We start from the raw sequence: 15,204 nt of genomic DNA on the forward strand, positions 1-15,204 counted from the left end.
GCTATTAAGCACAACATCAGACCTATTTAAACCACTGACCAAATCAGAAACTGTGGTGGGGATAGAGAGGTCTAGGAGCATTTAGCCAAACCTGAAAGAGAAAGCTAAAGTGAACAGGAAAATTCTACACCTATTGTAAACAATGCCACTTCCTGCTTCATCTGGGGCAGTGAGGGACTATTACCAATATTTAAGAAGTGCTCACCTTTACTTTTATCTCCCAATAAAGTGGTTTACATAAACATTTCTCACGTTTCCATCCTATCTGATCATTTGACTGCTTTTCTTTGACCTGTTCTTTATAGCGGTTTTCAGATACCAGCTTTTATTTTAGTGACTACAACTTTATCATAACAGATAGAAAGGGATGGACAAATTATGAAAATTAATCTCAAGATGTCATAAACTTTTATATATTCAATATTGATAAAGTCAGTTTAAATTACATTTTAAAATGACCCTTCTTCCTTTAAACAAAGCCAATACGTTGGCACAGCAGAAGTGAAGTTTGTACTGTACTAATGATGATCTAAACACTGTGTTAGGTATAATTCCAATCATATTCCCCTGCGCCAATTATCTCCCCCATATTACTGTTACACTCCTAATTTTCCAGTCTTTTCAAGTCCAGACAGTCATGATTTGGTTTGATCTTCACTCCTCTGACCAGTGCAGAAAGCAGGTAAAAGTTCCGAGGTTAAAGCTGAAGGTTCAGGTGCCTGGATCATTTCTTGGGGCTGCTGTAGTGTCCAAGAGGGGAGCCCTGAACATATGTGAGAATGGCACTTTGCAGGTAGCTGGCTCTGTGCGCCTCATCCTCCCTCATCCTCTGGATCTCTGCCTCTTTCAGCCGCAGTTTCTCCAGCATGGAAGATATCTCACTCTCTTTGTCAAGGAGTGCCTCTCTGTGGTTACTGCTCAGTACTGCAAGACAGCAAACCACAGGGGGAGATAAGTATGAAACACAGCAGCACACATTTCCAACATGATGCATTTGAAATATACAATATCTGTCCTAGTTACAGGACAAAACAATTTGTTCCAAACAAACCAGTTGAGTGTCTGACAAACTGACAGACTATAGCAGTTGGGTGTTCAAATTACTGACTGAGTACTTCTTTTTGTTTCAACTAAATTGAGATTAGGAAACCTCAACTGGTATTATTGTATTTCTTCAGATAAAAACCTATTTGCACTGGAATAAATTACACAAAAACACAACAGAAACCCAATTGTCCCACTGGAATATATTTTTTGCTAAAGAAAACAAGACTTGTGCAAGGTGATAACAAAAAAAAAAAAAGAATGAAGGCAGACCTTTAATTTCTCTCTCCAGAGCACTGATCTTCTCTTTGAGTCCTCCCTGCGCCGCCCTCTCTGCATTTAAATGCCCGATCTGCTCCTGCAGCTCCACTCTCACCCGGCTCACCTCGGCCACTTTCTCCTGCTCCTTACCTGACAGCTCCTGCAACAACATCACCTGCTTAATACTCAAAGCATTTTCATGGCAACAAACACCCTTCATATATCACACATATATTTTGACAGCTGGCAGGCTGTCACTGAGTTACAAAGGAGTGTAAGGAATTATTTTGGGTGTCCAGCTCCAAATAAAAGTCCCATTCGGGTTTTTTTTTAAGTTTTATTTTACCATTTCATCTCTACTGTAATTAAGCCTCCTTTTACCAGCCCATCTCCTTTTTCTTTCATCTTCACCACTGTGAAATTGTGAAATGTGCATAATGCATTTGTCACATGAATATATAAAGTCAGTGAGTTACAGGCATGATTATTGCTATTTCTAAAAAAAAAAAAAATTGAGAGAAGTTGTGTGATGCTGTTTTAGAAGTTAGCTGACTAAGTAATACCCCCAGCAGGACTCTAGTTTCTGAAAGGCAGGCATTTTCCATGAATACTGGGTTATTTTATCTTATGATGTTCATAGTCTTTTGTGAACAGTTTCTGCCAGCATGTAATTTCCATATCTCAGCTGGCCAAGTTGGCTTTGAGCTCACAGCCCCTATGACCTCTGTGGAACAGCCACATTGATCAGTGATCTCATAAACCAATGTCACACTTATCACTTCCAACATTCCGGCTAAATTAGATTTTTAGATCTTTCATAATCGCTACTTTTTAATTCCTACAGATGAGTCACATGTGGAACATTACGATGCCTACACACAGTGAACCTAGAAAGTTGTATGTTTAACAGGCAGCTGGTGGGTCCTGACCTGATGGAGCTCCTCTATCCTGCGCTGTAGACTGTCCATCTCGATGCTCTGTTGGCTGTTCTTGACCTGCAGCTCAGAGATGGTCTGTTTCTGCTGGGAGCAATGGAGCTGCACCTCCTGCTGGGATGAACGCACTGAGTGAAGCTTCTCCTCCAAAGAGGACACGTGCTCCTGCTGCTCAGAGGAAACAAAGGTGGAAGTAAGGATGATGGAGAACAACCGACAGATAATCCATTCAGTATCAGAACTGCTTTCCAAGGAGGCCAATGGAATCACTAAAAACAAACAATAAAAAAGTCTGTTGTGAGTGTGTAAGGAAAGATCTGAAATAATGTACAAAATAATTTTAAAAAGTAACAGTCTGTCACTACTGGCAGATTAGATCAGTTGAAGCTAATCAATGCTAATACAGTAACTAAAATGAAACGTTTGTGTGTCCTCTGGTTATTCTGCTCTCTGCAGCTGGAACCTGCAGTTACATGAAGATTCTTTATAAGTGTAAAGACAAATCACCGTACGACTGTCACTCTTAGTTCCAGAAATAATCAGTTTATCATCTCGTGTCAGTTTAAAAATCTCCCACTTAAATTTTGATTCGCATCAGATCAACATTTAATTCTGATCAGCTCCACGGTTGAGTTAGGACTGTCAGTATGTGGAGTGAGTATTTGGTGAAGCACAGGCTACAGCTGCTCAATGCATGTGTCTGACACATTTAATGAACATCTCATATGATCTGTTGCTCACCTTACTGCCTTCTCAGACAACAAAAGCTGATTGCTAGAGCTAGTTTAGCCTTTAATTACTACTACAAATGCGCCAAGGTAAACCCAATATTATTATGTAAGTGTTAAATGTTATGAAACCCCATTCCTACTTGTGACACTTGTGTCAGCACGTCAGCATGAAACTGAGTGTTGCAGGACTTATTGCTGAGGATTTCTCTGTGATCTTCTGAGGCTTGAATAGTACCTCATCTGTACATTGCTTTGCGCAAAAGTCAGTTTTTAACTCACCCCCTCCAGACGCACTTGAGCTCGAACCCTTCCCAGTTCTTCCTCTGCCTGGGCCCTCAATGTCACACACGCTGTTTTGGCTTTACTCAGTTCCTACAACAAGTGGAGATTATAACATGACTTTACATTAAAAGCACAGGGAGAGAGGAGATTTTAGCAGTGCTTCTTACACTGTGCTGAAGTAATTAAATTGCAATTTCATCATGCAGAAATGCTCCCAAAATATGGTTCTATTGTGTTGACATCACACTGTGAAGATGATTATCTTATCATGTCCACCAACTGTACAGCTTAACCTACAGTGTAAACAGTTTTATAATTACATTTTCCAGTATTTCCATCCCCAGGTTATCCTGAAAAAAGGGAATTTCCCAGCTTCAGTAGAAACCAACTTGTGGATTTGAATAACTGTAATGTTTGGAAAGTTACAGTTAGGGAAATTCCCCCTTTAATAACTACAGACGCCATTCACTCAGTGGCAATGTATGGTGCTGGAAAATAGATCCAACGCAGATGTGCCAAAAAGCAAGTCAATCTGCATAAGACCCCATGTTGAAATGCCCAACCTTGCAACAGAAAGCTGCTTTGATGGACAGCTAGCTGCAAGCTGTCTGCTAAGCTTCATCTCAGCTGATTCGAGCCGCTAAACTGGAGCACTCGGCCGTGGTTGTAGTGTTGGTTCCTTTTGCAGAATTTTTCATATAAATAAGAGACATGTAATAGGGTGATCTCTAGCCTAGGGTTGAGAGGAGAGAAAGTTGAGAAGAACCTCTACGGTGGAGCTGCAAAATCCACTGTAAAGTACCATGATTCACTCTTATTTGACTGCTGAAGAATGGAGAAATGTACTTTAATTCATGAATGTACAGAAGAGAGAGGAGAAAAAGAAAAGACACTGGAGGATAAGAGATAGAATCAGACAGAGTCTCTGGTGAGAGCTGATTTAAGATAAAGCTGAACTCAACACACAAACCCAAACACTCGCTGTGCCTGCTGCTGCTTGCTAGCTTATAGCCCAGGTACAGTAAGGTATTCTGGCTGTTTGAGGCAAATGAACACATGATAAAACAAAACTATATTGTACAATTGCATTGTATTATAATGCACTATGAACGCCCCCCCATAACACAGCATAAATACAGTCTTCCTAGAAAACACTACCGTTACATTATAGTTACTTTATTGGCTAAATGTATGCCTTCCATTGATTTAGTTGTTATGTTTTAAACATAGATAATCTAAACTCTGACCTCTTCTAGTTGTATCCTCTGTCCCTCCAGTTTGAAGATGCGCTCCTGCAAAGCTCTCTCACTCTCTTCCAGATGTCGATTCACATGCTCCACCTGTATAAAAAATGCAAAATTTTAGTATTTTGTCTTTTTTGCCTACATCTAATGGAATACATACAGAAAAGTGAAACAACCAACCAGCTATACCTTGTTTGTGAAATCTTTATAAAAGCTAAAATATATTTACTGTTGGGATTTACTGTATATAGTGGACTATTTCTTGGCTGGGCACATTCAGGATCTCTTAAAAAAGTTGAAAAAAACAAAAACAAAAAAAACCCAATTAATTTGGCAGAACCACAGAGAGCATTTTTATACATTTTTTTAAACTTGCTCCAACATTACCCAAAACTAAAGTGTTTTCTCAAAGATTCAAGGTGTGTTGTGCTAGTTGCAGTTAATGCAGACAAGGGGAGTGTGTAACATACAGTAGGTCCAGTAAGCTTTAACTCCACACACCAAACCTGTAGCCATCGAACCCAACTGACACAGACTCAAGTCACATCACTTGAGGACATTTATTAAAACATAATAGACATGTATATAAGACAGTTTCTGAAAACACCTCCTTCTGGCGTAGACTGTCCATGTCCTCCAGAGCTTGCTTAGACCTTCGCTTCTCCAGTTCCAAGCGGTCTGCCAGAGGGAGACATACAGCAAATCTTTCCTGAGTTATAAGTAAAAAAAATGAAATTCTCTTTTTATCCATGATAAGAAATATCTATGAGTTCTGTGAGTGTTCGTTACCTTCCGCCTGTGCCAGCCTCAGCTTTAGTTCCGCTGTGCTGTTGGTCAGCTCCTGTTTCAGCTCAAATATCTGCTGCTGCTGAGACTTACACCTCCGCTCCGTCTCCTCCACCTAACACACAAGGCTCACAGCTAACAGTGCTCATAATGCAGCTTTGGTCTGTGCATTCACATTGCTCTGAACAGACAATACTCTTACTTTATTCCTGAGTTGGACATTGGTTTCAGTCAGGTTTTGGATCTCTCTGAGGAATTTGCCCTCTTTAAGTGCACTGTCCTATGAGGGAAAACACATGAGGAATTGATGACAGCAACATGTTAACAAGCATAAATGATTTTAATGTTGTGTTTGTCAGCTTGTCATAATGTGTTATTGTTTAGTAGGATATTATTGTTGTTTGGGTTAGCACAATGTAGATGGAGCAGATTCCAGTTATTGTGGTTTTCGCAACACTCAATCTTGACTTGAATTGTTTTCCTACTGTATGTGATTCAACATGCTTTGGCCATGTTAAGCTGTACAGTGTTAAAGAGATGGTAACACTAGGTTGATTTCAGCTATACTTGCCAAGGTCCACATGTGCCCCCCAAAACTCCCCAAAACTATTGTATTAAGTAAATCAGCAATGAAGAAAATGAAATTAGTATCGGTGAAATAATTGACAAAATTCTTAAAATTCACGCCACTACAATGATATATTTTAACCATTCATATTTTCAGTATTTTATAGGAGTTCATTCTTATTTCAAAACAGATTTTTTGGTAACACTTTCTATGAAGACAACACCTACAGTAAGTTATGAGGGCATTCATTAATTACTCTGATTTTGGAGTATTTCTGGCGGAATTTTTTCCCATTCATGTAGTAGAGCACTTCTGAGGTCAGGAATTGATGTTGATGCTAATGTTGGACAAAAAGGCCTGGCTTGCAATCTCCGTTTCAGTTCATCCCAAAGATGTTCGATGGAGTTGAGGTCAGGATTCTATGTAGGCCGGTCAAATTTTTTAAGACCAAACTCATCCAACCATGTCTTTATGGACTTTGCTTTGTGCACTGAGGCACAGTCATGCGGGAATAGAAAAGGGCCTTCAACAAACTGTTGCCACAAAGTTGGAAGCATAGCATCGTTCAAAATGTCTTGGTATGCTGAAGCATTAAGATTGTCGTCTAAATAGTGCATATACCATCGTATGTGGAACATATGATATCATGTATACCATGTATCTGTGTGTAAGTATGTTGAGAGCAATTAAAAAACTGGGGTCAAATCCCTTGTATATGTACACATACCAGGCCAATAAAACTGATTGTTATTGTCAAATTCATCTTAACGCATATGATACTGTTTAACATTTTGCTGATACTTGTGCACATTTAACTATAGAGAAAGTACAATACAGACTATCTAAACAGCTTTAATATGAAGAGAGATAGAATGGTTACAGTACTGAAACGTCGTTTTTACCTTTTTTTCACATTAATAACTTGCTGGTAAACTACAATACAAACTTGGCCTGGTGTACAGAAACAGAATCAGCTTCCCTCAGGGCTGTAGAGAGGATTGGTGAAAAGGTTTTCCGTTAAGTTCTGGATTATGGGTCCTTCTTGCTATTTTATATCTATGTTTTTCCTCCTTTTAAGACTTGAGTGCTATGTTTACGTAACATTTATTGTTTGTTCTGTTGTTTTGTCACTTCAAAAAAATATTAATTATAACTAACAAGGACACCTACAAAAATACGTTGAAATCCTACAATCTCACTAGAAACATGTACATGACAGCAGGGTATTCTCAGTGCTGTGACAACATTTGGATGTACTGAGGAAACTAAGGGGTAACAAGTGTAATGAGTGACAGCTGGAATTTAAATGTAACGGGAACTTCCTTTTAGAATCAACAGCTATTTTGAAATACCTATCATCACAAGCTTTAATTACTCTTTAAAAGGTGTTTTCCTCACTGGGGTTGATTAAATGTATTACCACGTATGAAAGATTTCATGAGCTAGCTATAGACTGAATCACATATGAAAAATGTGAGTCAAGCTAACGTTGATTTAAATATGGTTTCCTGTCCATTTGAAGTAATACGACCTGTTGTAGTGCTACATCTCGCCTCATCTGTGCATACCTCTTGATCTTTCTTCTTCTCTCTGGTCTGTCGTTCCCTCTGTGCTTCTTTCTCAGCCTTTATTTGTGTCAGCAGCTCCCCCATGTTGTGGTTTTTCTGCTCAGAGAGGGCGAGGGCAGCCTCTGTCATCTGCAGTCTGCGCAACATGTGATCAAAGTTACTGCATGTGCTGCTGGCTATATCTTAACCAACACTAGTGAACAGAACATTTATGATTTGAAGACGAATGAAACATATAAAACATTGAGGATATAATTAATTTTAGCATGTAGACAGGCAAAAGGGCCACCCAAAACAACGTGCTGCATTATTTCATTTCCAGTATACTACTACCTTCTTCGGAAACTGGTCTTTGTCACCTAGGATATCAGGACAGGCACAGTGTACACAGTGCAAACAGTGAGGAGTTTCATTCAAAGGAGGCAACTGGAAGGCAGCTGTTGAATACTGGGGTGACAGTCTCAAGGTATGGTCATGTCTCCTTTTCACTGTTACTTCCAAATTCAAGTTTGTTTCCTGTTTTGCTGTGATGTTCAGCAGGTTCCTGAGACCTGCTCTCACACTTGGTTTATATAAAAGCAACCTCAGGACCCTTTTATTTGGTGTAGCATTCTGTGATTGTGTATATTATTGTCCTTGTTATTTTGTTATTGTATTCATGTTTGTTTTTGTTTTCCATGCTGTTGCTACTCTTTTTCTTGTCCTCTCTGTTTTTGCTGATGCACCCTTCATCACGCTGCTGTCAGTGTTGTTGTTTTCTCTCTATATTTGTCTGTTTCAGTTTTTTTTTTTTTTTTTTACAGTTGAGTTTTGGATCCAAAATTTTGGACACATTAATATAATTAATAACAGCACACAATAAATAACTTACATTTATGCATTTATAGCATTTATAAATCCATATAGCCTTGTTTTAAGCAGTAATGATTGTGCAACAGGCGATATTTACTTGCTCATTTTGTATTTTTTTTGATTATGCATGTTAACCCAACAAATCTCTTGTTTTCTTGAAACATATTTCAGGACCATTCAGGACCAAGTACTTTAATTGGGATTGACTGTTGGGCACTGTGTTTAAGGCAAAGTAAGTAAAAAATGTTTAGCTCAGCACCTTTGGCAGCATATCTTGGGTGCTGTGCTGAACTGTTTGTGGGCAGAATCACAATTCAATTCAATTTACTCAAACAGCAAGAACTCACAAAAAAGTTATCTGCTGACACTTAGAGCAGGTCAAGGTGAAACTCTTTAATTAAGCTATTAGTACAGAGATGTTTAGGTGGGGAGTGAGTGTCAAAGAACATCCACATAAGTGCCAGAACCCAAGGCTTCCCAACAGAACATTGCATTCTCAATATATGATTAATTTTATTACTTCACCTGTCAGTGGTTTTAATGTTGTGGCTGATTGGTACATATGTATACTTTGGTGAAAAATTCTTAAAGTTAAAGTTTAAATTATTCAAATTACACACAATACCTACATACAGACTATGCTGTTTTTCATGTTGTGAACATAGAGTAAAAGAAAATGGCATGTTTACTTGGCAGTGAGAGAGTTGACAGCTGATTTCCTCTCATTCAGAGCTTCCTGAAGTTGACTTATCTGAATGGAGGTGGACCTATTCAAACAGTAAAGAAGCAACAACATCATTGCCATGAGGCCATGGATACAAAATAAGTTCTCAAACTATGGTCATGGCCAATGACTATGCACAGCAACAATCCAACTCACCTGCTGGAGTGTCCCATTTCCTCCCTCTGCCTGTCTATGGTTTCCATCAGGCTTAAGAACTGAAAGTCAGGAAGAACAAGCACAGGTATCACCACAAACTTAAACCCAAACCTGCAGCACTTTAACAATTAAAAGGGACATTGCACTCAAACTCTTGTGCATATCAAAAAAAGGCCCCAAATGTCTTTTGAGTATAAAACACACCACCTGTATGCTTTTAAAAACGGCTGCTAAAAGCTTTGCCCTTATCGGAGCATAATGACTCCACGTAGCTTCAGTGCAGTTGCATTAGGCATATTCTGTCCCAAAAACATGCAGAAAAACTGATCCACACATTTATTTCCTCCAGGCTGGACTATTGCAACTCAGGCTGCCCCAATAAGTCTCTAAAGACTCTTTGACTAATCAAGAATGCTGCTGTCCAAAACTCATATTAGAGAACGTATTTCTCCTGTATTGACTTCTCTACACTGGCTGCCTGTAAAATTCAGAATAGACTTCACATGCAAATGGTGAAGCACCACCTTATCTCAAAGAGCTCACTATACCTTATTATCCAACTAGAATTCTACGCCCCCAGGATGCAGGGTTACTTGTGGTTCCTAGAGTCAAGAAAAGTAGAATGGGAACCAGAGCCTTTAATTATCAAGCTCCCTTCCTATGGAATCATCTTCCAGCTTCGGTCCAGGAGGAGGACACCCTCTCTATGTTCAAGAGTAGACTTAAAACCTTCCTTTTATACCGCTTATCTGTCAGGGTTGCGGGGGGGGGGCTGCAGCCTATCCCAGCTAACTTCTGGTGAGAGGCGGGGTACACCTTGGACTGGTCGTCAGTCAATACCTTCCTTTTTGATAAAGCTTATAGTTAGGGCTGGCTTAGGTTGGCCCCTAGTTATGCTGCTAAAGGCTTACACTGTCAGGGATCTCCCATGATGCACTGAGCTTCACTCTCCTCCTCTAACTCTCCTTCCATGCATATTCATGTCCCATCAATGCATGTCAATAACTTGACTTCTTCCTCAGAGTCTTTGTGCTTTCTTGTCTCTCAGGTTCCCATGGGTCGTGTCTGGACAAAAAAATCAAATTAAAGAGTTTGGTGTACCTCTGCTCTAATTAGAAAGTGTCACAGCAAGAGGGTTCCCTTTGGTGCAGAGTTTGCATGTTCTCCTGTGCCAGCACGGGTTGTCTTCAAGTACTCCGGCTTCCTCCCACAATCCAAAAAACATGCACATTAGGTTAATTGGCTACTCTGCATTGCCCCTAGGTGTGAGTGTGCATGTCTTTCTGTGTCAGCCCTGCAATCGACCGGTGACCAGTCGAGAGTATACCCCGCCTCTCGCCCTTAGTCAGCTGGGATAGGCTCCCGTCCCCCTAACCCTGATGGATAAGCGGTATAGAAAATGGATGGATGGATGAAATGAATTGAAAATTGTTGAGATATTTCACTAAAAATGGTGGTGCTAGAGTAAACATCAGGAGATCTCCCACAGCCTGAAGAATTCATCCTCTTCATCTACCTGCATGCCTGTTGTGCATAAGAGTGAATTCAATCTTTGGCGTGAGGCTTACCTGCCGGCCCTTCTCTTCTTTTAGTGTACTAATCTCCTTGCTGAGAACCTGGCTCCGATTGTGGTTCTCTCTCTTGGTGGACTGTCTTTCTGAGTTATGCGTTGTGGTCTGTTCTTAAAAGGTTAAATAACAAGAGCAAAGGGACAAAAAGTGCGGAGAGAGGAACATGAGTCAAGAGCAGAGGAAGGCATGCCGACAGGTAACACTGCGTGATAATATTTACCACATTCAAATCCATATTATCGTAGTAAGATAAGATGGATTTGATACTCCCAGTAATGGAGTACAAGGTGCAACATGAAAAGCACTTTGCAATGTTAATGTTGAGCATCCAGATGAAACAAGATATCATACAAGCTTGTATACTACAAAATGAAAAGGCCTCTTTTTTCATGACATTCTTAAGAATCTTTTGGTTGTGTTTTGTGGACTCAGTTTGATTAAAACATTTTGGTCACACTTGGACTAAATTATTCTTGATATAGCCTATGATGTTTGTCCGGGTTTCAAATACTTCTAAATGTACTCTTGAAAGCATGGCATTTGTATTGGTATCCTTGTATTGACCTCTGCTTCTGTTTAAAAATCTAAATCTCTCTGTCAAAGCTGTATGGCACAGGCTTGAAACGACATGGCGATCTCAGCAGTGTTTCTTCTCCATATAGGCTTTGCCCTCTAAGAGCTGTTGCTATTGGGTTTGTCCCTCTTGCACATGTGCAGTGGTGAAGATTTTCTTTTGAACCTTTGTGCTGTACACTGGGCCTCCCTCAGGTCCACAGTCACGGTATATAAGCCCTGTGTGACCTGTGACCTTCCCCCTCTTTTTATTCAGTGTATGAATTCACTTAACTTTAGAGTGAAGATAAGAAGATGTGATCTTATCTTCATTCTGCCAGCGGGGTCCATCTCTGTCCTTTGTGCCAAGTGGGCTACACCATGGACTCTGACCTGCATGCTTGCTGTGAGACACACCTCAGCCTTGAATGGGCTGGCCCTTACTCCCCAGGCCCTCATGCCTCTACTACCCCACGCTAGGGAAGCAGCTTGGAGTGGACGCCCCTTTGGGCCCTACAGTAAGTAGCTCTGTAAGCTCTGAGCACATCCTCTGACTTGGTTCACTCCATTGCTGGCTCCCCTCCTGGTCCTCCCCTCTTCCCGCTGGAAGATCTGGAGTCAGAAAGTGAGAAGGAGGCCCTAACAGCTCTGGCTTCTCTTCCGCCTGTTACCCCTATCACCCAACTGCCAGTCAGTGGGGCTCTCTTTCACATCCTTCCAGACATCATTTGGAGTGCCGCCACTCAAAAAAAAGTTTCAGTGCCAGTGGAGCAACCTGCTCCTGCTCCCAGAGCCAGAGACACATTTATGGCCCAGCCAGACACCTGGCGTCACCCAGTATGACCCACACTTTGGCCCTCCAAAGCGGCAGCTGAGCCAGGGAATCCAGTGTGTGACAGTTTTTGATATCCAAAGCTATCTCTTCAGCCAATGGCAGTCGACACCACCTTCCTCTTATGATCAGGTTATGGCTGACCTCACTGACTGCGCCCATCCGTACGCAGCACAGACAGTGGTGGCCATCAACAACATCTCGTTACTCATCTCTTCCACTGCTCAGCCCAGGACTCTTTCTCCTCAGCTGGTGAGAACAACAGGGAAGGCAGCGGTCCCGACCCTCTTCATGGCTGCAGCTGTGGCAGAGGCCCGTATTATGGTATGGATGGACTCAATCTCCAATAAAGTACTCCAGCACCTCCATCTCCTCAGGAAGCTAAAGAATTTTGATGTCAGGAAAAATATCTTAATCACGGTCTACCGGTCACTTATAGAATCCATTCTCACCTTTAATATCACATCCTGGTACAACTTCCTCACCAGTAAACAGAAAACAAAACTCTCCCGGATCACAGATCGAGCTGGAAAAATAATTGGTTCACCACAAACTCCACAGTCCCATCTGTATGAGCGTTCTGTGATCAGGAAAGCCACCCTGATCACAGAGGAACCCCCTCATCCCCTCCCCCATCATTCTTTCAGTCTTCTCCCATAAAGGCAGGAGATACAAAGTCCCACTGGCCAAAAAAGCAATCTACAAAAAATCATTCATTCCAACTGCAATCACAGCCCTCAACAGAAAAGGAATTTCTATAAGCAGATAATGATTTTACAAATGGTCCTTTTAAGTAGCAATGTGTGTGATTTTAGTTCAGGTTTATGTGATCTTAGGTCTTTTAATGTCTTGTATGTGTGTGTAATGATGATGTTGAGCCCTATTGAAGACAAATTTCTGTTACCTTTTGGTGTCAGACAAATAAAGATTCTGTTCTATTCTGGATGACAATGCTCAAGCACTGAGCGTAACGTGTGGCTCCACATATCCCCACTAGCAGTGTGGTATAATTTCTATGTAAGTTATGATGAGCTAAAGTTATAGTATGCACTGCAATATGATAGCATGAAGTAGTCATGTTATGTTTCCATTAAGATTTAAAGAAAAGCAAGATACAGCTGTATTAAAAGGATACAACTGGTTAAGGGCCTGTAAGCTATAGAAGGTAAAACTGTAATTGTGAAACTGTTTTATGGTAGTGAAACACTGTCTATGGTAGCCATACACTGTCAATGTAATCTCATTGTAACTGCTGTAAACCTGAAAAGAGCATTTATTGTAATCCTGCATAAAACAATTATTTTTAAAAAATAGCACAGAAAGAGGACTGGAGATAATGGTGTCTGGTGCCAGCCGAAACTTAGGCCGAAACTGGAAGGCAGCCCAGAGAGGAGAACTAATGGTGTAAACTGTGCACAGAAGCACATAAAAATAATAATAAAATAATGAATAAACAGGTGCAAGATAAGGCCAGTGGAAAGTCCCCAGAAAACCTAGGGCAGGTCTACCTAATGGTGTAAAAGCCACCACCCAATCCAGGACAAAAATAGAAACCTATTGGTGTAATAAAAATAAAGTTGGCAAAAGGGATGGACAATAGGCGTGGAAAGGTCCAAACCCTAAGGTATATAATGTAAAGCCACCAGTCATTCTAGAAGAGACCCTTCATGTGTACCCAGTGTGCTTTGTGAACGGTTTTTCCCTTTTTTGCCGGCATTAAAGTCTTTCCTGCTCAGAATCCTGTCTCCTGCTGATGATTCTACTGGACTTCGAGGGAAGATTTTCCTGAATAATTGAACACAGCTAAAACCCATCAGTGCGTGTTGGTGGAGATTTTTTCCCCATGCCATGAATCTTATTTGGAATATGAGGTTTTTTTTAGCTTTAGCATTTGTTCTCCCAAAATTCTCTTCAGTCAGTAAAGCATAAGACTCTTTATCTCACGGTTGCAGGTTTGAGCCCCACATTGGGTACGACTTTTTGGGGTGTGAGAGATATGCAGTCGTCGCTCACAGCATCAGAGAGGGCTGCACAATGTGGCGAAGTCTGCTGTCAATGAGAGAATGGATGACAAAATAGGAAAAATGTTACAGTTTACCCTGCTGGATACAGTCATATGATCTCCGTCAGCGACCACTCTGACGTCAAAGGTGTCAGAGCTCATGGGAAAGGGTGATTTTTTGTGGACCCACCTAGTGAGGTGAAGGAGGGATGTTACTCCTGTTGCTTCCTTACTGCCAAAGAGAACAAGTGGCTCAAGACCAATTCTCGATCTCGATCACTCTTCAACAAGTGAACAATGATGAGACCATTTCAGATGCTATGAAACATGTCTTAGTGTGCACGTTTATGTCTCCATCATCCCCAAACACAGGAAATTCCTGTGATTGTCCTTCAAAAGGGTGCATTTTTCAGTATTACCGTTTGCCTTTTCGGTTATTCTCTGGCCTTTTCCGGGTCCCACATCACGCCCTCTCTCTTTTTGTTAACTTTTTTCCAAACTGTTAGTAGATCGAAATCTACCTCTGCCTACAATAAAAACATAAGCTGCAGCCATCTCATCCTGTCATGAGGACTATGAGGAGAGATCTATTTATGTGCATTCACCAGTGAAGCATTATTAGAAACGATTCCAAAGACAGTGTTGTGTCATGCGCTCCTTAGCTCCAGACTGGTTTTTATCCTGGTTTTATGCGCCTTGGGAAATCCTCCTTTCAAGCTGCTATCACAGATCCCCCTAAAATGTTTGTCCTATAAGCACTAGAAAAAGTTACCTATGTGTGCTCTCATTCACTCAATCCTGCCTTACTATCAGAGGTGATTTGAGCTGAGCCACCTTGAGACTGAGTCCTGCATTCATACCCAAAGTCATAACAGGTTCTTTCAGATCAAGAGTTAACTGTTGAAACTAATTCATTCACTATTGAATGTGCTTGAAATTACGCAAACACAGCAACAATGATGAAATGTGGAGACATGCGCTGCTTACTGTGCGTGGTCATAGGGTTTTCATGTGTTATTCCCCTCATTTTTATAGTGTGTATTTATAATCCCTGCTCATGTGGGATGTAATGCTCCAACCCTGCTTTTCTAGTCTG

The 15,204-nt window shown here is 40.9% G+C and overlaps 1 protein-coding gene across 4 annotated transcripts in view; it reads right to left on the minus strand.

The window, feature by feature from the left end:
* Positions 1 to 308: 308 nt before the first annotated feature.
* The window catches only part of lrrc45 (leucine rich repeat containing 45), a 31,318-nt gene continuing 16,422 nt past the window's right edge, over positions 309 to 15,204 (minus strand). For all 4 annotated transcript variants that reach the window (XM_046376539.1, XM_046376536.1, XM_046376537.1 and 1 more), the window contains exons 7-18: positions 10,720 to 10,832; positions 9,152 to 9,210; positions 8,961 to 9,038; positions 7,420 to 7,555; positions 5,486 to 5,563; positions 5,287 to 5,398; positions 5,105 to 5,175; positions 4,501 to 4,593; positions 3,251 to 3,343; positions 2,235 to 2,408; positions 1,318 to 1,465; positions 309 to 924 (exon numbers count right to left, since the gene is read on the minus strand). In XM_046376539.1, coding sequence (XP_046232495.1) covers positions 725 to 924; positions 1,318 to 1,465; positions 2,235 to 2,408; positions 3,251 to 3,343; positions 4,501 to 4,593; positions 5,105 to 5,175; positions 5,287 to 5,398; positions 5,486 to 5,563; positions 7,420 to 7,555; positions 8,961 to 9,038; positions 9,152 to 9,210; positions 10,720 to 10,832 — 1,355 coding nt within the window. In that variant the 3' untranslated portion in view covers positions 309 to 724. The remainder of the gene's footprint in view (positions 925 to 1,317; positions 1,466 to 2,234; positions 2,409 to 3,250; positions 3,344 to 4,500; positions 4,594 to 5,104; positions 5,176 to 5,286; positions 5,399 to 5,485; positions 5,564 to 7,419; positions 7,556 to 8,960; positions 9,039 to 9,151; positions 9,211 to 10,719; positions 10,833 to 15,204) is intronic.

The sequence above is a fragment of the Scatophagus argus genome, chromosome 21, assembly GCF_020382885.2.
Source record: "Scatophagus argus isolate fScaArg1 chromosome 21, fScaArg1.pri, whole genome shotgun sequence".
NCBI lineage: Eukaryota > Metazoa > Chordata > Actinopteri > Scatophagidae > Scatophagus > Scatophagus argus.